At 41.0% G+C, this 24,756-nt stretch overlaps 2 protein-coding genes across 2 annotated transcripts in view; one reads left to right on the forward strand and one right to left on the reverse strand.

Moving 5' to 3' along the window:
• The window catches only part of fpgs (folylpolyglutamate synthase), an 18,549-nt gene extending 5,776 nt beyond the window's left edge, over positions 1–12,773 (reverse strand). The window contains exons 1-10 of the mRNA XM_049738486.2: positions 12,597–12,773; positions 8,429–8,557; positions 8,240–8,293; positions 7,823–7,887; positions 7,101–7,215; positions 5,203–5,280; positions 4,929–4,990; positions 2,231–2,333; positions 1,295–1,372; positions 277–424 (exon numbers count right to left, since the gene is read on the reverse strand). Of these exons, the coding sequence (XP_049594443.1) occupies positions 277–424; positions 1,295–1,372; positions 2,231–2,333; positions 4,929–4,990; positions 5,203–5,280; positions 7,101–7,215; positions 7,823–7,887; positions 8,240–8,293; positions 8,429–8,557; positions 12,597–12,740 (976 nt within the window). The 5' untranslated portion in view covers positions 12,741–12,773. The remainder of the gene's footprint in view (positions 1–276; positions 425–1,294; positions 1,373–2,230; positions 2,334–4,928; positions 4,991–5,202; positions 5,281–7,100; positions 7,216–7,822; positions 7,888–8,239; positions 8,294–8,428; positions 8,558–12,596) is intronic.
• A 2,963-nt stretch (positions 12,774–15,736) lies between these two features.
• cdk9 (cyclin-dependent kinase 9 (CDC2-related kinase)) lies at positions 15,737–20,006 on the forward strand. The gene is made up of 8 exons (XM_049738562.1): positions 15,737–15,867; positions 15,992–16,105; positions 16,374–16,455; positions 16,969–17,059; positions 17,399–17,565; positions 17,712–17,883; positions 18,460–18,608; positions 19,104–20,006. The coding sequence occupies exons 1-8, from the start codon at positions 15,827–15,829 to the stop codon at positions 19,467–19,469; spliced, it is 1,182 nt and encodes a 393-aa protein (XP_049594519.1). The 5' UTR covers positions 15,737–15,826; the 3' UTR covers positions 19,470–20,006.
• Positions 20,007–24,756: the final 4,750 nt, after the last annotated feature.

The following is a 24,756-nucleotide window of genomic DNA, read 5'->3' on the forward strand; positions in this document are numbered from 1 at the left end:
CTCATCTTGAAGGTCAACCAAACCGATCAGCTGTTTTTACACGTCACACAAGGAAGAGGTGACAGCTCTGATGAAGGCTGACCGACAGCCAAAACTGTCAGGAGGGTATAAGAATTTTCTCTAAACTGGAAACAATTTTCTGTCTGGGGAGGAAAAAAACAACAGCATTTAATCAGCCTTGAATCCTTAAAATTGCTTAAATGTTTTCATCTCTATTGGATGTCTGAATATTTAAACTGATACCTAAAAATTGAGAGGCAGTTCTTCCTGTATTACCTGGTTGACATCTCCTTTGCAACCAAGTGTGACTCAGTTGCAGGGCCAGTGAGGCATTGGACCGCTGGTGCTGTCCCGCCAAGCCCAGTTTTAATGGTCCACAGTTTGCCTGGTAGTCCTCAAAGTCAGGACACACCCACAGAGGGCACTACAACAACAGTTCAGGCGATTATGTGTTGGAAATTGAAACAGCATTTATTGAACATGTTTGGAACAGTCTTTATTGAACATTTTTAATAAAAAAAATTAATTAAAAAAAAAAAAGCACTCCTGTTAAATCACACGTGGGGGTGTAGCGGTTGAGTTGCGCATGTGCGTTTCAGAAAGAAAACACCAAATAAGCATTTGTCTTTGATTATAGGAATATTAAGGATCCTTTGCAGCCAAAATCGTAATCATGATTAAAATTTGTTTAACTGAGCAACCCTAGGGCAAAGACCTTTGGTAAATTTTTTTTTGTCAAAAGCATATTTATAGATGGGTGGAGAGAGGACCGTAAATGGTGTTCGTTAACTTAAAACTTGGATGCTAGACTCATTTAGCACCATCTAAGGTTAATGTTAGCGCACGTTCACTGATAGCAAATGAACACTACACATTAAATCGACAATGCCACTATTCTCTAATAGACGCCCACAAAAGAGAAAAAAAAGCATACACCTTCGAGGAGTCGTAACTCTCTTAACAGCACCCCACTCTCGCCCTTATTGCTCGACTGCAAAGAAACCCTAGAGAGCAGTTCTGAATTGTTTTGTCCTTATCTAGAGCACATTCATTTTGTTCCGAAAAAGTCTGAAATCTGTCGATCAATGGTGAAGTCTCATTTGTATTCATAAAATAGTGGGACCAAAACAAAGAATGGCTTGTTCAATTATTTCAGAAAGAGGTAGCTAACAAAATATGTAATTGATTTAATTACTAACTGAATTGATGGACTTGTGGTCTAGAGATCCATCGGTATGTGAACAATTAAAATTTAGATATCAGTAAAAGGTACATCAAATGAATGTTTGCTTACACTGATCTCTTTGGCCTTGTTCCTCAGTACATCCATTGCCTCTCCTGACTGTTTGACTGTGAAAGCAGGGACTCCTGGCTAAAAAACAAAAAAAAGGACAGATCTAAACATGCAAATGAGGAAGTCAGAGGAGATACGACAAAAATATTGCTGCATGATAGAAAACCGGATCTATTTGTAATTTTTAAAACCAATGCAGATAAACATTATTTCCGCGAGTCATTTCGTTGTCCGCGAGTCATTTTATTGTCCGTCAAAATAGGGCCAATAACCAACCAGTCGCTTCAGAAACTTGCGATCAATATTCAGGTAAGTTTACAATCTAAATATATTGTGTATGAACAAGTAATTTCATCCAGTAAAACTAATAGAGGCATTCCCAACCCTTCATACTTTGTGACCATTTATGATGAGAAATGGAGTTCCTAAAGTAGAAGTGTGTAAAAGCTACTCAAATACAAATTAAAACATGCCATTCACTCTGTCGTTGATGTACTAAATCAGGATTCTGTCTGAGATGTATAAGCCACTTTTACGTTACCAGCATTTTAGTTGTTATTCTGTGTTTTTGTCCATGGCAAATAAAATCTGTCTTTAAAATATCAAGTTAAGTGACAATCAGACAGATGCATGCATGTGAGATTATAATGTCAAACAGAAGATAGAGAAACCTCAAATCAATGCTACAATATCACCCCCAGAATAAGTTCGAAAGAAAAAAAAAAAAGTAATTCGTTGACTAGGCTGGTTATTGGGGAAACTTTGGCTGAAGTCAGTACAAGAACGGGAACTTTAAATCATAAATCAAAAGGTGAAGTTGTCGCTACTCTTAGGTGAATCCAAGCAAGCCCATACTATTTCTGAAGATCTGATGAAGAGTAGTAACAAGCACAAAAAGTAACATATGGTAGTTGTGCCTGTAATGACAACACTGACCTTAAAGATGCCCCCTTTTTGCCAGGCAATCTTCTCTATAGTGTCTCCGAGAATCTGTGTGTGGTCTATTCCCAAAGAAGAGATCCCACATACCCACGGTCTCCTGTGAAGTAGCAAAGTGAAGTAAAAAGGTAAAAACAATAACTACAAGTGCTGATTATGCCACATGTGAATGTATACAGAACACAACAGTCATCAATGCAGTCCAAAACTGTGATCTGCCATGTCAAAATGAGCCAGAACATCTCAGGTAGATTCTGAGACACTGTACGTGGCAACAGGGGTTTTGTAGGCCAAACTTCTACTTCATTTTCATGAAATAAACACTGTGAAATGTTAAACAATGACATTGTGTAAAGAGTACTCTAGCCTTGGAGTCAAGACCACACCAAATGAGACCAAGAAACTATCAAGAGAGTATTGAGACAGAAGTCGAGAATGAGACAAGGCGAAGACTGTAAAAAATGATTAAAAATACTACTCAACATAGCTGGAGTTCAAAACGAGCCATGTCTATTCATATTGAATGACTATTACAAAGACAGTAGCAACACAAGCAAGTGTCTAAGAAGCGCTGACAAATTTCGTTTTTTGTTGATTATGGCGACACCATACGGACAAAAACGGTAGTGTTTTTCCTGAAATAATATCACATTTTCCATGAATGCCAGAACATAGCATCATGAGTTCTTGTTTCCAGTGGCTGAGTGAAGGATGAGTAGCAGTGACTATGAGGTAATGTATCTAATTGTGTTTAAAGAATATCATAGAATGATGTTGAAAAGAAACCTTTAGCTTTGGTTCTGTACTATATTCTCCGACTGCGCCGCTCCCCCCACCTTACTTGTCACCAATTAACGCGCTGACATTCCAATAGCAAACATCTAGGCATTACTGACACCTATAGGTAGAAACAGCTAGACCAGGGGTGGGCAAACTTTTTGACTTGCGGGCCGAATCGGGTTCTAAATTTTGACCGGGGGGCCGAACCAGGAGCAGATGGATGTAGCGTTTGTGTGAAGTAATATAAACGACCTGTAAAGGTCATTGCATAAAAGATTTGGGCCTTTAGTAGGTAGTAAAGCATGGATATTCCCAAAAAGTTTTTTGAAAACAAATGCATTTATTAACAGCATTAAAAAAAAAAAAAAAAAAAAAAACATCCTTAATAAACTGCTATCAGTGATTCTCATAAAATATGACACTGTTATTATGAATAACAGTCTCCATCACTTCAGTGCCTGCAGGTCAGATTAATGAAAGATGTATGTTTATCTTATGAGATCACATCAAACGGCAAACATTCTGACCAAATATATCATCTTGAAGAATCGGTGAAAGCATACATCCAAATAAAGTAATCAAAACGGCAACACGGTGAGGGGTATCTGAAAATCAGAGCAGAGTTGAGGAAACGGGAAACACTTCCTTAAAGTAAGCCTTAAGAACTTTACAGGTTAAGATTAGTCACAAACAGGTGGTGCATCAATGTCCTTGAGCATCCTGCATTGTTTGAAAATGAGAATGGTCGCTAGTTTCAATCCCTGCTATTTGTACAGCTCATATTCAAAATGCATTTTTTTACAACAAACTTGAAAGCCTCCCCTTCATTTTCATTGGGAACAGTGTTGTTGGTCTCCCTTTTTTTGCTAGTGTGTCATAGTCTGGAGTAAAATTTGTTGTGTCAATTCTTAGGAGAGATCCGAGGTGTTGGTCCGTTTACCTAGATCTGTGACGGGTTGATGTTGATGTTCATGTGGCTGAACGTCACGTCGCGTACGTCGAGCCAAATTGGCCACTCTTTTTAAACACTCGGCACTCAGTGTCCACCTTGCTTTTCCTTGGGTGACTCATTTTAATGGAAGGATTCCAGGGGATGGTTTGTGGGTGGCTTTAGCGTAAAACTGTATCCGAAAGCTCGGCGCGCAAATTACAAGAATGCTGTCGTCAAAGCCCACGCTCTAAATTCGGCACTGACACAAATAGAGCGCGAGTGCGCCATTTCCGTACTACTGAGTACGTACACGCACTTGTGAGTGTGCACCGAGCTTTCTGACACGGCTTCCGGTAGTAAATGCGCAGGCGAGTGGTTCCCCATCTACTGGGGAAACGCAGTCATTGCAGGCAAAATGACCGAAAAAAAAAAAAGTTTAATAATACAATTTATTTAGGGTTGGCGGGCCGGATTAAACGGTCCCGTGGGCCGGATGTGGCCCGCGGGCCGTAGTTTGCCCATACCTGAGCTAGACTGTAGGGGAAAATCCGAAGTTCTTAATTTGACACAGGACTTCAAGTTTAACAGTTAATGATTTGTTCCTGTTGTTCCTTAATTTTTTTACTTTGAACATGGTATTTGATATCAGAAAAACTTGATTACGTTGCCTCATAGTTCCATACTAGACCTAACCAATCACCTGTTTCTAAGGTTAGCGGTATAATTTTTTTCCTTGTGGTCAAACACATGAGAAAATAGCAGCCTAATTAGTAACAATGAGTAATGTAGCACAATGGTTGTTGTGTCATAGGAAAGCCGAGATCATTCTTTTTTGATTATGCCAAAAGTATTTTTGAAATATGGGTTACTGTGACACATTTTGCTGTGGCAGGTCAAAATTGTACCTCCAAATATGACAACTACTACATGTCAGCTCATCACTTTTTTAGACAGTGGATTTCAAAGGGGAAACAGCAAATGTACCTTATAATGTTTGTGCAGTCAAACGCTCCACCAATCCCAACTTCAATCACAGCCAAATCCACCTGAACAAAGGACGACAATGAAACATATCCTGACAGGATTTCTACAAAAAACAGGTCATGCTCCATATCTGTAAATTTTGAACAATGTAATTTGATAATTACTGAGTCATGCTTTTTATTACAGGGTTGAGGAGGTACCGAATGTGTTAGATTCTGGCACAGCTCAATTCAAGCTCCAAATTGCTGTCTGACAATGTAAACTGAATACCTACCTTTTCTTGAAGGAAGACATGAAAGGCTAAGATGGTGAGAAAGCGGAAATATGCAGGCATTGTCGCATCATGAGCTTCCTAAGAATTAAACGGATATTGAATTATTGGAAAAACAATGACTCAATGTCTCAGAAGATTTGGACGTAGTCCTTGAAAATGAAAGTATGCAGCGCAAAATAGCTCTGATTTATTAATGCTAAAAGTTGAAAGGCTAAGTTTTTATTTTAAATACACATCAATGACACAGTTTAAATACTTTTGGACCTCACGGTACGCAATCCAATGTCCAATTTAAAATGTCGTGTCTTATTTAGTGACCATTAATAAGCATCTGACCCCAAAGCTACTTCCCAGCCAAACCACAAGCAACTTGGCATCACATTTACTAGTGGGTTATGCAAAGTGAATTGCATCAGGAAAGAATTTTTAGTTGCTTAATGGTAATGCAAGTAATGTGACCCAGCTTCATTGTCACGCGTGGGTCATGCTCATCATGATGTCAAGGGCCTCGTGTTGTATTAGACAACTTAATTGTGACACTAAATCCAGATACACAAATAAGGATGTTTCAACTCTTAAAATATGTATTTATTATCTTTGACAGGCAAAGATAAACCATTTTAACAGTTTAAAAACATTAAACGATTTGGTTTGTATTGTGTGTGGGGTCCTCAAATAAACTGAATTCCGTACACATAAAGATGTTCTTTCAACACCGGTCAAGTATGTGTGCCCACAAGTGACTTCGCGAACACAAAGACAATAAGGCTCGTCCTAAAAGGCATATACACAAATGTTGATAAATTAGAAAACTTATAAAGGAGGTCAAATTATTTTAATGGGAACACAAAGTGGGTATTATTTTGTAGGCTCTATAGTAGAGGATTCATTGTCTTTTGGTTTGTTTCAGGCTGATATTTTTATTTGTTTTGTGTTCCTAAATAAAGTTAAAAAAATAATAATAATACAGGCCCTCCGGTTATGCGCCAATGTTGGCTGAATATTTTTGAATATGATGGCAATGTCTGCATGGAAATAATACTTATTTTGAGAACCACTTGACACCATCCCGGGAGCGCATATTTATAAGAAAACAACATCGGGCAGGCCGCCTAATGCCCCAAGACGGCTGGGATACCCTCCAGCGCTTCTACGACCCGACTGAGGGATGATAAGTGGTTCAGGAAATGGATGAATGAACATCAGGTAGGAAATTACTAGACAGGATTGGTAGGATATTTATTTACTGCTGCTCCCTCGTTTGTCAGTGAGAGAGCTTCTTTGATTGGCTTCATTTCATTGCCTCTCCATTAGTGGAGTCAACCACCTCAGGAGAACTTCCTCCACAAATACAATTTTTTTTATGGTATATTAAACAGGTTTAGTATAAAAAAATATAATAATATATTGTCAGCCCCGACTGGTTTTAGACCCTTTTTACTGGGGACATAAGCACGCTTAACACACCTCACACAAAATAATTATCTTAAAAGTCTTATAAGACGCAAGATAGTCGGGTGTCTGACGTCTTTGGTTGTGAAGGAGCAAAATCAGGACAAACACAGCCTTGTTGTCTTTGTATACTCCTAATATTACACATCTGACGGGAATTACAGTCCAAAAACTCCAGCTCTTAACATGCAATATTTCAAAAGCGTTATGGAATATGATTTCTAATAAATCAGGAAGAGCAACATGAAAATTAAAATACTGTAATGTCTGAATATTAGCCGCGCTAGCTAAAATTCCTGTTTTGTTCAAATATAAGCCGCATCGGCGTATAAGATGCAGTGTTTTAATGAAAAATCCATTGATAAGCTGCAGGGTTAAAAAATATGGTACATGAAGTAAAATACTGTAATAAACTGTATGCGTGACTTGTTGCATTATTCACCCACCTTTGTTTCATCCAGTCGTCCATAAACCTGCCAGAAATATTTTGTAAATAAGTCTTTCCCAATTGGCTGTCCATTGATTCGGATCCTCTCCCTTACTTGGACCAAGTGTGGGGAACTACAACCACAGTAAACAAACTATTTTTAAAAAAAATAAGCTTGAAGGCTTTCTAAAAGCAAACATACTGAAATAGGAATAATCAATTATCAATATTTGTATATGCCGATTTAATCAATTAGCAATATCCGTGTATGACGATTCAAAACAGATGTTATCTCAAGGTACTTAATATTCTGTATAACCACACGAGAGCAAGCAAAATAATAGAATACAGATCCATATCCTGCCAACATCATGTTTTGTTTCAACAATAAAGCCCATGTGTTACCAGCGCTAACACAGATGGACATACTACAGTTGAATCCCCCTATTCACGTAGAAATGGGGAGCGGCCAGCAAATAGCAAAAAATCTGAGTATAATAGACGTGTGTAGCAGGGCTCCACACTTTAGCCGGCAATTTTTTCACGTGGTTTCTCCAGCACAGAATTTGGTTGCATACAATGCAGTCAGGGAGATGCAGTTGTTTATTTGAACCCTCAGGATAAACTGCCACAATTATAAAACATTAGGAATCCCAGATATAGATTCTGCCTATATGCGATTCCACAGGTGCTCAATTTTGCGTTTGCAGTGGTCCACTGAATTGTAATCATACATTTTACCTGTAAAATCCTGTTCGGAAGCCATAACCTCTCAAAATTTGCTCAGTAAAGGCACATGTTGACCCCTGGAAAACAAAAAAATGAAAAATACAATTCTAAAAATCTTGTTTTCCATACTATTTATTCTCATAAAGTCGCATGTAAGCTGCAACCTATCCCAGCTGACTTTCTATACTGGTACCCAGCCAATCGGAGCCCATAGTCTATCAACAACCATTCACTCATAGTAACTGCTCTGGACAATTCAGAGTCTTTCATGAACCTAACATGCACGCACAGGTTGAAAATGCAGACTTCCCACAGAAATGCTGAGATCCAATCCTCAGAACTGCGAGGCAGAGCCATGCTAACCATCCACCACTGCCACCAAGCTACCGCTTTGCCGACAACACAGACATTTGCATAAGGTCAACTCACCTTGCCCTTTGTTCCCGTCACATGAATGATGTTGAGGTGGTCTAGTTCCTTCACCTTTGAAAAACACACACAAGATAACCAATGATGTAATAAGTACTGAAGTGATCACAACAAACAATAGTTTCCTTTGTAATGATTACAGTCATAGAATGTGACCTTTGGACTATTTGAGTTTAATACTGTACTCACGGTGAGGCCAGCCCGTTCCAGGAAGCCTCTCATGGCTTGAAGCTGCAGCTCAGGATGGCTCCGCTCTCGCCGTACTTGCTCCAGACAACTGGCATTTGTCTGTAGCGTGTTGAGGGTACAAATGGCATCCTAAAACAAAAGCAGTAAAGCCTTTATAACATAGTCAATTAGACATTTGTTGTTGTTTTGATACTTGATTTAATAATCGGCTAAGCAATCTGCATATACATTAAGCAACGCAACAGATGATTATATTTTTGGTGCTAAGAGTTTGAGATTTCTCAAATGTGACATCACTGCATTAAAAATGTGTTCCCCCTCAATATTGTTGCGATTTAACGTGATTACTTTCAAGGTCACAAGGCTATAAATTCATCTGTATTAGGTTTTTACACCACAGATGGACCACTTTGTACATGTCGATTGAATGTATGACAGTGAAACCCAATAAATGTTTATGTAATCGTCTGATCGTATTAACACATATTACACACATAAAAATTATATATTACTAGTTTTAAAATTAGATGTCAAGGATAGCAGTTTGTTCAATTGTTGTTCAAGCTACTGTAAAAAGTTAAAAAACATGTTGCAAAATCTCAATGTCATTACCCATGACAAACATTTTGGTACAGAGTTTAGCAAGAATCATGGAAGTTGACAGACATATGCCTTCAAGGGCCACATAAAATAATGTACCATATTTTTCGGACTATAAGTCACGTTTTTTTTCATAGTTTGGGTGGGGGGGGGGGCGACTGATACTCAGGAGCGACTCGTATGTGAAATTATTCACAAATTTTCAAAATTCAAAAATCTGCGATGTAGTAAAACCGCGATAAACGAACCGTGATGTAGCAAAGGATTACTGTAATTTGAACTGCAACTGACGTCAGCGGCGCGGCGCACATGCAGCGTTGTTTACATAAAGTACAAAGGATTCGATCACGGGATTTAATGACTTGGAGTGACAGAGATTGTTTGATAAAATTGTTGTTCGTAATTATATGGGCCTGTGGAATAATTTGAACCGCAACTGACGACGAGTCCAACGTCAGCGGAGCAGCGCACATGCGACATTGTTTACATAAATGACGAAGATTTTGATCGATGGATTTAATGATTTGGAGTGACACAGATGGTTTGATAATATTGTTGTTTATATAATAGGAATTTGATATTACTTTATGTATCGTTATATGGGCCTGTGGAATAATTTGAACTGCAACTGACGACGAGTCCGATGTCAGTAGCACGGCGCACACGCGGCGTTGATTACATAAAGTACGATCGATGGATTTAATGACTTGCAATGAAACAGATGGTTTGATAATATTGTTGTTCATATAATAGTTATTTGATATATAATTTATATATCGTTATATGGGCCTGTGGAATAATTTGAACTGCAACTGACGACGAGTCCGACGTCAGTGGCGCACACACGGCATTGTTTACATAAAGGACGATCGATGGATTTAATGATTTGGAGTGACACGGATGGTTTGATAAAGGTGTGATTTATGTTATAGTTATTTGGATAACTGTTAATGTTACGTCAGGCCTGTTCTCACCTCTTCATTTGTGTTTATGTCACGTTAGCATACCGTATCGTTTAGCCTGTTGTTGCTCGTTCATGTCTGTTCTTGGTGTTGGATTTTGTCGAATAAATTTCCCCCAAACTGCGACTTATACTCCGGTGCAACTTATATATGTTTTCACTTTATTGTGCATTTTATGGCTGATGCGACGTATATTCCGGAGCGACTTTTAGTCCGAAAAATACGTTAAAGGGTTTTTGAAACACAGAGCAGTCAAGCGTGTTATATACTTAGCTTTTTGTACGATAGCTAATGAGGACACACTAAAAAACTGCACATCTGCATCAATGAAAAGCTCTGCAGACCAATTGCGATATGTGATGCTTATAACCATAACAACAGTTTGGGGTGGAAAAGCAATTTACGATGGCTACTCCAAAGGGTATTGTTAGATGCTCTGTTTGGACTATGTTGCTGCGCTGTACATGCTGAGGAAGCAGTTGTTATAAGATTTAGAATTACAGTAACATTAATGCTAATTGCATTATTATGTTTGTTGAGATGAGTTGCAAGCCGCACCGTCTCTGCCTGGGTGTGTCTCAGCCACACTGAAGGAGGCAGGCTGTTGAGAGCACCAGGTGGGGTTAATTAAGAGGGAGAGTGTTGGAGCTCACGGTACCCTGCTATGATTTGGACAAGGCAGCATTTCCAAAGGGCAGGACCGCAGCGGAAAGCTTGGTAAACGAAACAAAAGAAGGAGCCGGTGAGCCTTTGGACATTTTAATATGGGGCTACAGCTCACATCTGGGTGGCTTTGCAAATTAATGTATGGGTTATGGTTATGCTAAACATTATAGTGAAATTGTGGTAAATTATGTGGTGTATTTTAAAAAGTAAAAGCTAAAAAAGAAATCGGGAAAAATGTTTGTGTGTACTTACCAGGGTTGAAAGCTGTTTGGCTAAGTCATCCTGACTTAGTATTTAAAAATTAAGTATTTGATTTTTGGGTTATATTGCTTAATTATGGTTTAGAGTTTGACCATTTATTTGTGTTTATTTTAAGGTTTTTCACCTGTGTTGGCTGTGTTGGCTGTGTTTGGCTGAAGATAATCAAAAATAAAACAAAGACAAGGAAGAAAAACCAGTCATGATCACTGAGTGAAGTCCAGTTCAAGTCCTTTTGTCCAAGCGCCTTTTAAGTGGGGAGCTGCAGTTTAACCCCACAAAAGTGTGGGCCACTTGACAATGTTAGCAATAGGATGACTCATTTCCATTACACAAAATTACCAAATTTGGTCAAACAGTGTTTAAATATACAATGCTTCAATCTTTCTTGCGCAAGTACGTGTCAGTTGTAATAAAACAGTGCAAACGTGTTTATTTTCTCAGTTTGATGTGATACAAAAAGTTATTGATCATGAAAATGTAAGAATAGGTGCAAAGCAACACTTCTAAAGCCGGTTTTCATCAAGTTTAAGTGTGTTTAAGGCTTGCGGGAAGGGTAAAAACAAATAAATAGATTTGCATAATTATTTTCTTTTCAATTATACTGGCAATTGAATATGTAATCTAGGTGTGTTGAAATCAAAGAATTTGTGCAAAACCAAAAAGCTGGAAGTCAAGAACACGTTATAATCTCATTAATTTGCACTCTTGCAAAATCAAATTATCCTAAAAATGGCAGTTTCCATGAGAGAATACAAGATGCACTACGTAACAGTGCTCATTTGTGAAAGAAAAATGTTTATTTCAGATGCATAGCTCATTTTTATATTGTGGACCAATTTAATTATTTTAAATTATACTGTAGCAGCTAATGCCAGACTTGTTTATAGAATTTTGTGAACTTGTGTGAAAAAATACAAGTCAAAGTGTTTTATGAGTAAACAACTGTGAATGAAATAGTTGTATAAACCATATCTAATAAGACATGCGTAACCTAATTTTTGCAAAAGCCCAACATTTACGTACAATTAATTACATTTTTCATTGTTATACATCTTCATGTATTGCTTGAATTTTGAATAATAACAGTATAATTATTATTATTATTATTATTATTATTATTAATCGTAATAGGAGCTTTTCATATTAAATCGTAATAACATGAAAGAATTGTGCATGTTTTCTAATCGTTCAGTTCCAAGACGCTCTCCGAAATAACGGTGACCGGGTTGCTATCCGAGACATCAGTAGCAGAAGAACAGCGTTTGAAGTTTGGTGCAAAATTAGATTATCTACCATCATCACCGCGATTAAACGAGACAATAGCAACCCTAATCTCAGCAATTCAATTCATACACAGCACGTGTTGCGTTTGCCATCTTCTCCACGTTAATTGTTTGGTTAAATCACGATAATTTCATGTTCTTTCAGTTGAGCAAAAAGAGCCGTCTACGCTTCGGATGACACAGGCGCACTAGATAGATACTATAAGGCTTCACTGACAGTGTCAAATAAGGCCGGAGTGATCGTAGTCTTCTCCTGTCAGCCATGTTGAGGACTAACAGAAAACTTTAATGCAACTCAAAAGTTGCGGTAAGAATTTGACAGACTCGCCAGACTAGCTAGCCAGCAGCGAGTTAGCGAGCGGCGTACCGCGGAAGGTTGGTATGAACAGGGCTCACCTGGTACTCCATTCCCGGAATATGAGGAGCAGTCTTGGTGCTGTAGTGTTGGACTGGAAAACCCGTCAACTCACACGTCCAGACTCGCCTTCTGAGCCTCGCCGCAAACACAGACGGCTTCCACACGCGCGACATGCAAACCATTATTGGACGCTGAGCTGTCAAGGGAAGTTAGAACCAAATATGGTGTTTGGGGCGTGACGTACTTGATGACGTAGCGGAAGCAAATTATTATGCAGAAATTCCAAATTCATAGCGTTTAAAAAATAAAGTAAAAAACGATCCAAACTAATAAAAAAAAAAACTAAATGTATATTAGAAAAAAATTGAAAACAAGACCGTTGGGGGGCATTCGAATCCAGCGATGACCGAATCACGTGTCCTTCTGTTCTTGGGCAATACACTTCCCACACCTTATTTCCTCTCGGTCGTCATTGTAAATGAGAAAGTGTTCTCAATTGACTTACCTGGTAAAACATTGAATAATGATGGTAAGAATAAGAATAAGAATAAATGCCCACGAGGGACAATATTTCTCATGCTTATGCTTTAAAGCCCGTTTAGCATAATCATCATATTAATAGCATCATTCAAAATATAAATTTTAAATATAATCCCCGGTATTTATATATTTTACCCAAACAACGAAGGCCGGCTCGTGGATTCAACAGTAACACACAGGTTTCCAAAGATGTTCTGTTAATGCAGGCATGTCCAAAGTCGGGCCCGCGGGCCAAATCCGGCCCCCGGTCATATTTCATACAGCCCACAGCTTCCGTCTTATAATGTATTATTCATGGCCCGCCTGCACTGTAAAACTGAATAAATTTTTTTTAAAAAAAAATCATGAAACTTGAAACTGTAATTCCTCCTATTACCAAAAGGTGACAGCACCAGCCCTCTCCGCTCATTTCTGTCATGGCGACTGCAACGAAAATGAGGAAAGTTGACATTGAGGGCCGCCGCTTTCAAGAGAAATGGGAATTACAATACTTCTTCACTGAAAATCAAGGCAATTGTGTTTGTCTAATTCGTAAAGAGACTGTTGCCTTGTTTAAGGATTTCAACCTAAAGAGACACCATCAGACTAAACATGCTGACACACACGACGTGGCTGATAAAGTGAAGCAGCTCCAAGCTGAACTGGCATCACAACAGCGATTCATCACGTGGGGCTGTGAGTCAAAAGTAAATCAAAAGTAAAAATTACTTAATATTAAATATTACGAAGTGGCCATGTTAATACTGTTGAAGTTATGAACCTGTAGACGTGACACAAACTATTACTTTCTGAAAAATATTTTAAATGACAAGAGCAAAATTCACTTGTTTTAAGTTTTAATAATAACAGACAACTTTGCATTACTTATAACTCCTGTTTAAAATGTTCATGAGGCAAAAATCATTTTAAACTCTTGTAAATTAAATTCTTTCATACAGTTTGTTCGATGTTATCTGTCTCTTCAGATATGAATGAAAGGCAGAATTTGTGTTTTTAAAGTTGTTCACATTTGCCTGAGTGGCTTATATTTGGTTATTTTGTCATTTAAAAAATAAAGACAATTGGGACAATGAAATTTGTTTCATAACAGTATGTATTTGCATGAAATTTCGGTAGTTAAAAATGTCTGAAAAAAGTATTGGCCCCCGGGCCACTTCACTTTATCAAATCTGGCCCTCCTTGCAAAAAGTTTGGACACCCCTGTGTTAATGTGTTGTAAATACCGTTACCATACCATAACCACCAGAGATGGGACCAAGTCACACATGTGCAAGTCTCAAGTCTTAACCTTCAAGTCTCAAGTAAGTCCCAAGTCATTTTTTTCTTGGGCAAGTCAAGTCAAGTCCTTAAATAGGTCAAGTCAAGACCAAGTCAAGTCCTTAAATAGGTCAAGTCTAAGTCAAGTCACTTTATTATTGCAATTTTACCCGCAGAATCTGATCTTAGTAGTGAAAAGACAAGATATCAGTAACTTTAAGTAACCATCATTGTCCAATGTTTAAAAAATATGACAATAATTTGGATTTGCAGTGTAATTACTAATATTCAGTAAAATACACCATGGAATAAAAAAAAAAGAAATTACCTCATACAATGATTTATTGACAGCTCAATCTAAACAAATGAATGTCTGCCAAAAGTTTCGGACACATTTGAGTTGCAAATATGAAAAAATAATCTGAAAAAAATCTGAAAGAAGAAACACAAAGAGCATTAGAAACATTTTATGTTTCATCTGTAACATCTGGAGACACCAGAGCTCTATAAACATCAGTTTTCAACATTGTCAGAAATGTTTTTGTTGCATATCTCGCACTGTGCTGTCTGTCTTTTGCCGTCATAAAAGTAATTGCGATAGCCGAAGGTGATGACTCGCGGTACCGCTCCCGCTGACACGTTTGCGCATGTCTGATATAAAGGGGCGTGATTCTCCAATAAACACGTTCGGTAGGTAGAGAGCGCACGACTGATTGATTGACAGGGTAGTGATCCAATCATGACAAAGCCATTCTCAGCCTGCGCTCCTACCGTGTTATCGATATAATTTTTTTTAAATGTATTATTAATTTTATATTCAAACTGAAAACATAAACTAAATAACACTGAAGTCATTCAAGTCATCGTGTCTCAAGTCAAGTCCCGAGTCTTTAACTTCCAAGTCGAGTCTCAAGTTTTTTCATTTTTTGTCAAGTCAAGTCACAAGTCATCAAAACAGCGACTCGAGTCGACTCGAGTCCAAGTCACAGTGACTCGAGTCCCCATCTCTGATAACCACACAACACTTGATCCAATATATTTTGTCACTTTGTGTGAAATAAAGTTTATTAACACTATACATTTAGAGTGTGGCCTTTGGCATCACAACTGTCCAAAACTGACGAAAAACACACACAAAATTATTATGTATTTCGTTGATTTGATGACCATGGTCCATATTTATATTCCGGTAATTTTTTATTAAAACAATACATTTTGAATTTTAGCCTCGATTATACAAGAAAATAATTTGAATAATTAAAGGTTAAAATCAGCACATACTGGCATCAGCACTAAATTATGAAAACATGTTTCAATTTGGGGCGCAAAAAAAAAAATCGAAGATTCTCTGTTTTAACCCGCGACTGATCCACACCCAGTCCGGTAGAGAGCGGTGATGTGCATGAATACCGGTTGCCAAGCGCCAGCAAGACGAAGAAGACACTGCGCACTTCGTACATGCTAAGCAAACATGCAGCGAGAAAAAACCAACAACTCCGGCGGGACTGAAAAGTAAGAATGCATACAGAAAACAAAACTAAACAATTTGTCTTACATGTTTTATCGCTGTGCACTTTGGTTAGTTCTATGTGTGTGTAAAATTAGCCTAATAACAAGTTCGACGTCTCATCTGCAGGCCTGACCGAGAGGCCGCCATTATGTCCAAATACTACGAAGGAGTTGAATTTCCTTTCTGTGACGAGTTCTCCAAATATGAAAAACTAGCAAAAATAGGACAAGGGACATTTGGGTGAGTAATAGGTGTATAAACCCCGCGATTCAGTGTTAATGTGCCTTAACAAGCTAATTGCTAATGACTTGTACCGTAAACAAAGTTTACATCGCTGGTTTCCGAGCTAAGAGAACGTTAACCTCCTCAATGAGAATTGATTTGTGTATGGATATACATGGTTTTATAATACCCTGGATGTTGCGTTTATAATAAAGAGATAATTATTTTTACGTTACATACAACACTATTTCATGTGTCTTCTCTGATCTACTTGTCTCATTCACAGGGAGGTGTTCAAAGCAAAACACAGACAGACTGGAAAGAAGGTTGCACTGAAGAAAGTTTTAATGGAAAATGAGAAGGAAGGGGTAAGTCTTCACAGTACTTTTAAAACGAGAATTGCTATTTTAAGGGGAAAGGGTGAAACTATCAGACAAAGTAGCTGCAGCAAACCTATGACGTATGTAAATATCCACTCCAACTGGCTGTCAATCACAAATCTAAAATGACTCCTTTTATAACTTTACTTTACACACAGGACAACCTTTTGCCATGGAAATTCAGTTAACCGCAATTTTGTTTGAGTGGAAAACTAGTTTGATCTTCTCTTGGCGTGTTTACGGCAGCCGTTAACTGTCCATTGACTCAATTAATGTGATGCTACATTACAGTTACGGTGAGCTCTTGTCACTTTGCGCATCACCTTTTGCAAATGTGCTACTTTGCGGTTTTATAAGTGACAGGAGAACAGCGTTTAAATACACGCTGGTAGCGCAGGGCGTGCCTATGAGCAATGAGCTCACGACGCTGCTCCTCAATGTTGATGAATGAAATGGATTGGGTATCTAATTATTAAAATTGGCTTCTGGTTGCTGTTTCAGTTCCCGATCACTGCTCTGAGAGAGATAAAAATCCTGCAGCTGCTCAAACACGAGAATGTGGTGAATCTGATTGAGATTTGCAGAACTAAAGGTTGGTGTCAAAACACAGTCCTGACTTTTTTCTTTTTCGAGGAATGTTGTCACACAGCTGCTATGTTCTTATTTTTTTTCATACTTTGATTCAACTTAAGAAAAGGATCTTTGACCTTTACTTACAAAATAGAATCATCTGGATTTAGATACACTAAGTAGATGTACAGGCTGCTTAAACATGCATCTGGATCAAAAACAAATGCAACACTTTTTTTTCCAGTTAAGTATTAAGTGGTCTTCAAAAAGACAAATGCATTATCATTCATTCATCTTCTGAACCACTTGTACTGTTTGAAATTGGGATTTTTTAGATGGTTGTTTCCAATCATTCTTCCAGCTACCCAGTATAACCGATACAAAGGCAGCATCTACCTGGTGTTTGACTTCTGTGAGCACGACCTAGCCGGACTGCTTAGCAACACCAATGTTAAGTTCACCTTGGCAGAGATCAAGAAGGTCATGCAAATGTTGCTCAATGGATTATACTACATCCACAGAAACAAGGTAAGGCACTTGTTAAAGATTTGTACGAATACACATGGTTGTTAAATGAAAACAAAAATAAAGGTACATGTTAATATTTACATTGACAAGAATGGGGTAGTAACCTTACTCGTACAGTACATAATCATGATGCTGTTTGTCTTCAGATCCTTCACAGAGACATGAAAGCAGCCAATGTGCTCATCACCAGAGATGGCGTCCTAAAACTGGCTGACTTCGGTTTGGCTCGAGCTTTCAGCCTAGCCAAAAACAGCCAAGGGAACCGCTACACCAACCGCGTGGTCACACTGTGGTACAGACCACCGGAGCTGCTGCTCGGTAAGAAGTCGTTGACACAGGAAGATATACTGAACTGAATATCACAGATGTGCTGCAGAAATGTCTTCAGTGGTTTATACTTTTTTCATAATCGAGCAGCCCTTGATTCAATGTCCAAGAACACCTGTAAGCAATTATGTTTTGTTTTTCTTTCAAATGTTATGGGTGGAAGGATAGATGGAGATATTGATTTTTTTTTTTTAAACAAAAATTAGCAATACATTTGTTGTATAGATTAGGCTTCTGCTAAAATAAAGGTAAATGAACCATGAATTATTTTGAAAGATAGTTTATTGATCTATTCTGTTACATTTGTTGCCTCACTAAAAAAATCTATTATCACTGTGATAATCTTAGTATTTATATACTATAGTTACATATTATATCTAGTATTCTAGTTCTGTTGTCATAGAAGTCCTAAATAAAAATGAAAAAGAATCACACTAAGTTAGAAGACATTAACATATTTCTGAAAGCAAGAAATACTACTGAAGTGACTTAGTCAATTTCCTCAAACCTTTCAGATCAATACAAAAATCGGTGTGTTTCGCAACTCTTTTTTTTGGTGGGGTCTAGGTGAACGAGACTACGGTCCCCCGATTGACTTGTGGGGAGCAGGCTGCATCATGGCAGAAATGTGGACAAGAAGTCCTATCATGCAAGGGAACACTGAGCAGCACCAGCTCACTCTTATCAGCCAGCTTTGTGGCTCCATCACAGCCGAAGTACGTCATCTTTTTAAATCAAGCTAGCCCATACTGTGGTACTGAATTTGCGAGCTTACAAGTGATTCTGTGATGAAGCTTGTAATTATTTCTCTCAGCCATTATTTTTATCCGAGTTAGTATTTCCTTTCCGTAACTAGTAACTTTCTAGTTTTGTTACTACTGTTTTAAAATAAAAAAAATCTTTTCTAAAACATGTACAAATAATGTTCAGTTAAGTTAAAAATATTTCTTTCTCCCTCACATAAACACACGCGCATCGGATGCTGTGTGTTTACATACACCTTCAAGAGGTGTGGCCTAGTGATTGACGTCTGTGGCCAGTCAGTATGAGCATCTTCTCATTGCCCCTTGCAAGTGTTTTTATTTTATGAGTTTGTGTGTTTGTCCCAACATAATAAATAAATAGTGTTATGACGCATCCTAACTAAAAAAAACTTGTATGTCGGGGCACTCGTACCACAGTTTTTCATTGATTGTGTGTATTTCCCGAAGGTTTGGCCCGATGTGGACAAGAAGTATGAGTTGTACCAGAAAATGGAGCTTCCCAAAGGCCAAAAAAGGAAAGTGAAGGATCGTCTCAAAGCTTACGTCAAAGACGCCTACGCTCTCGATCTGATTGACAAGCTGCTGGTCCTGGACCCGGCCCAGCGTACAGACAGCGACGACGCTCTCAACCATGATTTTTTCTGGTCTGACCCAATGCCGTCGGACCTCAAGAACATGCTTTCCACCCATAACACCTCGATGTTTGAATATCTCGCACCACCCCGGCGAAGAGGCCACATGCCCCAACAGCCGCCCAACCAGAACAGAAACCCTGCCACCACCAGTCAGACTGAGTTTGATCGAGTGTTTTAGACAAGACTTTTATTTTAAAGGGAGTACAAGTTGCTGAATGTTTCATTTGAAAACACAGGACAACCTGCCACCTTTTAAGGAAAACTACATATTCCTTGATCGTGTCCAGCTTTGTTGCATCACGAATTCCTGCTTGGGATGGCTATGCTGCATCGCAATTGGAATTAGTGTTCAATGAAGTCGTTCCAAAACCTCCACAAACCTGCATTGTTTTGACGTAATACTTGATTTACAAGTGAAAGCACCGATAATAGCATTTTGCTCATAGCCTTGAACAGCCTCACTGAACAATGGCAATGTTTGTAATGTTAAATTGAGATGTCTTGAGTTTTCTTTATTTATTTTCTTTTTTCTTCACTTGTATAGCATTTTGGTCACAGGTAATGTTTTTAGGGATTAAAGTGTGGAAAATCACTCCACTCATGGGCAACTGTGACATATTGAAAATATATATTTGGACTGTAAAATTCTGTGAGAAAAAGTGGGTTTTGTTCTGTACAGAAATCGTCTATTTTGAATAAAATCAAAACCCTGAAATATGTTGAGACAATTTATTTTAAATTCACAGCCAGCTTTGCTTTAAGGTGGTGGAGTTCACGTTTAAAAATTGTTCTAGAGTGGAAATAGTGTTTCAGAAAAAAATAATCCAAATTGGGCACCCCATCTGTCAAACTTGAAGCAGTTTAGCAAATCAACCTGCGTTTTCGCCTCAGAAATTAATGTTACGAACTGAACAGCGTTCTAATTTATAAATTAGAAAGGGATTATCTGTCTCCACTAGATGGCGTCATTATGTTTCTTAACATGCGTGCTGGTCGTGGAAAACGTTGCAGAACAGTTCCGAGCTTGAAGTGCATGTTAACATGACTCACGTTTGGGAGACGATACCGAGAAGCATATAGGTGATGCAAAAGACGAGAAGGGCAACAATAATATTTGAAACAGAAATTTGTACAGGAAAACGTCTGGCTGATAATTATTACTAGATAAGCAGAACAGTTAATTTAATATCAATCACGTAGTCAGAGTGTGGAGCAGAAAGCACAATCGCTGAAAGGGGTGACCAACGACAATGACCCAAAGCGAACTGCCATCGTGGTTACAACATGGTTTTGAGCATCCACCACAAAGACCTGTTCTCAGTCCGTTTGAAAATGTATGGGTAGACCTAAAAACGGGTACAAGCAAGACGGTTTACAAACTTGGATTAAGTTACACCAATTCTGGAAGGAGGAATGGGTCAATTTCAGGCACGTGCACTCATAGGAGGCAGGTGAGGCAGTGCCTCACCTTGCCACCAGGGGCGGTAAAGGGCTCAACGTGGTTTCCTAAACTGTCACCATAAGTTGTTAAAAAATGAATAATATAATAAAACATAATATAATATCTGTCCTGTGGTCTATGCTTTTAATGCAATGTTGGTGTGTTTCCTATACATTTGGATCATTTTCATAGTCAAAATAGCTGTATTTCTTGTTCAAATAACAACGGGAGACGAGAATCATGGAGGCTGAGGCAGTGACAGGTAGTGCCTCTCAGGGTGTGCGTGTGAGCGTGTGCACCACTCACACACATACTGTAGTGAGCGCGTGCAAACGGCGCGTGCTTGCAGTCAGCGGGAAAAGGCATGTGCCTTGAGGCAGCCAATACTTTTGCCTCATAAATGGGGCGCTAGTGAGCCACGACACGAGTAAATGCGAGAGTAAATTAAGAAGAAAAAAAAAAAAAGAAAAGAAAAACAACCAACAACAATCGGTGCTAACGCGTTGCTATTTGGCTTTATTCCATCCATCCATCCATCCATCCATCCATCCATCCATCCATCCATCCATCCATCCATCCATCCATCTTCTTCCGCTTATCCGGGGTCGGGTCGCGGGGGCAGCAGCTTTAGGAGGGACTCCCAGACTTGCCTCTCCCCAGCCACTTCATCCAGCTCATCCCGGGGGATCCCAAGGCGTTCCCAGGCCAGCTGAGAGACATAGTCTCTCCAGCGCATCCTGGGTCGTCCCCGGGGTCTCCTACCGGTGGGACATGCCCGGAACACCTCCCCAGGGAGGCGTCCAGGAGGCATCCTGATAAGATGCCCGAGCCACCTCATCTGGCTCCTCTGAACGTGGAGGAGTAGCGACTCTACTCCAAGTCTCTCCCGGATGACCGAGCTTCTCACCCTATCTCTAAGGGAGAGCCCGGACATCCTGCGGAGAAAACTCATTTCGGCCGCTTGTATCCGGGATCTCGTTCTTTCGGTCACGACCCATAGCTCGTGACCATAGGTGAGGGTAGGAGCGTAAATCGACCGGTAAATTGAGAGCTTTGCCTTTTGGCTCAGCTCTCTCTTCACCACAACGGACCGGTACAGGGTCCGCATTACTGCCGACGCTGCACCGATCCGCCTGTCGACCTCGCGCTCCATCCTCCCCTCACTCGTGAACAAGACTCCAAGATACTTGAACTCCTCCACTTGGGGCAGGATCTCATCCCCGATCCGGAGAGGGCATTCCACCCTTTTCCGATCGAGGACCATGGACTCGGATTTGGAGGTGCTGACCCTCATCCCGACCGCTTCACACTCGGCTGCGAACCGTTCCAGAGAGAGCTGGAGATCACGGCCTGAAGAAGCCAACAGCACCACGTCATCTGCAAAAAGCAGAGACGCGATGCTGAGGTCCCCACACCGAACCCCCTCAACGCCTTGGCTGCGCCTAGAAATTCTGTCCATAAAAATTATGAACAGAATCGGTGACAAAGGGCAGCCTTGGCGGAGTCCAACCCTCACTGGGAACGAATCCGACTTACTGCCGGAAATGCGGACCAGACTCTGGCATCGGTGATACAGGGACCGAACCGCCCTTATCAGTTGGCTCGGCACCCCGTACTCCCGAAGCACCCTCCACAGAACCTCCCGAGGGACACGGTCGAACGCCTTCTCCAAATCCACAAAACACATGTGGACTGGTTGCACATGCACCCTCGAGGATCCTGCCGAGGGTGTAGAGCTGGTCCACTGTTCCACGGCCAGGACGAAAGCCACACTGCTCCTCCTGAATCCGAGGTTCGACCTCCCGACGGACCCTCTTCTCCAGCACCCCTGAATAGACCTTACCAGGGAGGCAGAGGAGTGTGATTCCCCTGTAATTGGAACACACCCTCCGGTCCCCCTTCTTAAAGAGGGGAACCACCACCCCAGTCTGCCAATCCAGAGGCACTGTCCCCGATGTCCACGCAGCCCCACAACATCCAGAGCCTTTAAGAACTCGGGGCGGATCTCATCCACCCCCGGGGCCTTGCCACCGAGGAGTTTTTTAACTACCTCAGTGACTTCGACCCCAGAGATTGGAGAATCCACCTCAGAGTCTCCAGGCCCTGCTTCCTCAATGGAAGGCGTGTAGGTGGAATTGAGGAGGTCTTCGAAGTATTCTCCCCACCGACTCACAACGTCCCGAGTCGAGGTCAGCAGCACGCCACCCCCACTGTAAACAGTGTTGACGTTGCACTGCTTCCCCCTCCTGAGACGCCGGATGGTGGACCAGAATTTCCTCGAAGCCGTCCGAAAGTCATTCTCCATGGCCTCACCAAACTCCTCCCACGCCCGGGTTTTTGCCTCAGCAACCGTCGAAGCCGCGTTCCGCTTGGCCATCTGGTACCTGTCAGCTGCCTCCGGAGTCCCGCAGGTCAAAACGGCCCGATAGGACTCCTTCTTCAGCTTGACGGCATCCCTTACCGCCGGTGTCCACCAGCGGGTTCGGGGATTGCCGCCACGACAGGCACCAACGACCTTACGGCCACAGCTCCGGTCGGCCGCCTCAACAATGGAGGCGCGGAACATGGTCCACTCAGACTCAATGTCCCCCGCCTCCCCCGGGACATGGGAAAAGCTCTGCCGGAGGTGGGAGTTGAAGCTCTTCCTGACAGGAGATTCTGCCAGACGTTCCCAGCAGACCCTCACAGAGCGTTTGGGTCTGCCAGGTCGGAACGGCATCTTCCCCTACCATCGGAGCCAACCCACCACCAGGTGGTGATCAGTTGACAGCTCTGCCCCTCTCTTCACCCAAGTGTCCAAAACATGCGGCCGCAAATCCGATGACACGACTACAAAGTCGATCATCGAACTGCGGCCTAGGGTGTGCTGGTGCCAAGTGCACACATGGACACCCTTATGCTTGAACATGGTGTTCATTATTGAAAATCCGTGTCGAGCACAGAAGTCCAACAATAGAACACCGCTCGGGTTCAGATCGGGGGGGCCGTTCCTCCCAATCACCCCCTTCCAGGTCTCACTGCCATTGCCCACGTGAGCATTGAAGTCACCCAGTAGAACGATGGAGTCCCCAGAAGGAGCGCTCTCCAGCACTTCCTCCAGGGACCCCAAGAAGGGTGGGTACTCTGAGCTGCCGTTTGGTGCATAGACACAAACAACAGACAGGACCCGTCCCCCCACCCGAAGGCGGAGGGAGGCTACCCTCTCGTTCACCAGGGTGAACCCCAATGTGCAGGCGCCCAGCCGGGGGGCAATAAGTATACCCACACCTGCTCGACGCCTCTCACCGTGGGCAACTCCAGAGTGGAAGAGAGTCCAGCCCCTCTCGAGAGGGCTTGTATCGGAGCCCAAACTGTGTGTGGAGGCTAGTCCGACTATATCTAGTCGGAATCTTTCTGCCTCGCACACCAGCTCGGGCTCCTTTCCAGCCAGAGAGGTGACATTCCATGTCCCAAGAGCCAGCTTCTGCAGCCGGGGATCAGACCGCCAAGGTCCCTGCCTTTGGCTGCCGCCCAGCTCACATTGCACCAGACCCCATCGGCCCCTCCCACAGGTGGTGAGCCCATGGGAAGGGGGACCCACGTTTCCTTTTCGGGCTATGCCCGGCCGGGCCCCTATTTGGCTTTATTTTCCCTGAAAATGGAGGATATAATCTCAAAGACATTTTTCAAAACTTGACTGTCAGTCAAAGCAAGAAATCATAAGTAAGGGAACACCAGATTTGCGAGGATTAATTCAAACTACGTTCCTCCCGGGATGGACTACAACACATTCGTTTCAAAAGGAGTGGTACTCTAAAAAAGACTTCATTTACAAGTAAAGGTAAGAATACTGCAGTGGTGTGTTTAAATGTACAGTGGTGTGTTTAAAATGTTATTACATTTAATCAAGAATGGGATAACAACCATGCAGGCTTTCATCAATCTTCAGGGTGAGTAGCTTTATCTATTTTAGTCGCTTTATACAGACCTATCATCCTATAATTGTTGTCAAGCTGATACGGAAAACGATTCCTGCTCAGTGGCA

The sequence above is a fragment of the Syngnathus scovelli genome, chromosome 13 (assembly GCF_024217435.2).
Source record: "Syngnathus scovelli strain Florida chromosome 13, RoL_Ssco_1.2, whole genome shotgun sequence".
In the NCBI taxonomy this organism is placed as follows: domain Eukaryota; kingdom Metazoa; phylum Chordata; class Actinopteri; order Syngnathiformes; family Syngnathidae; genus Syngnathus; species Syngnathus scovelli.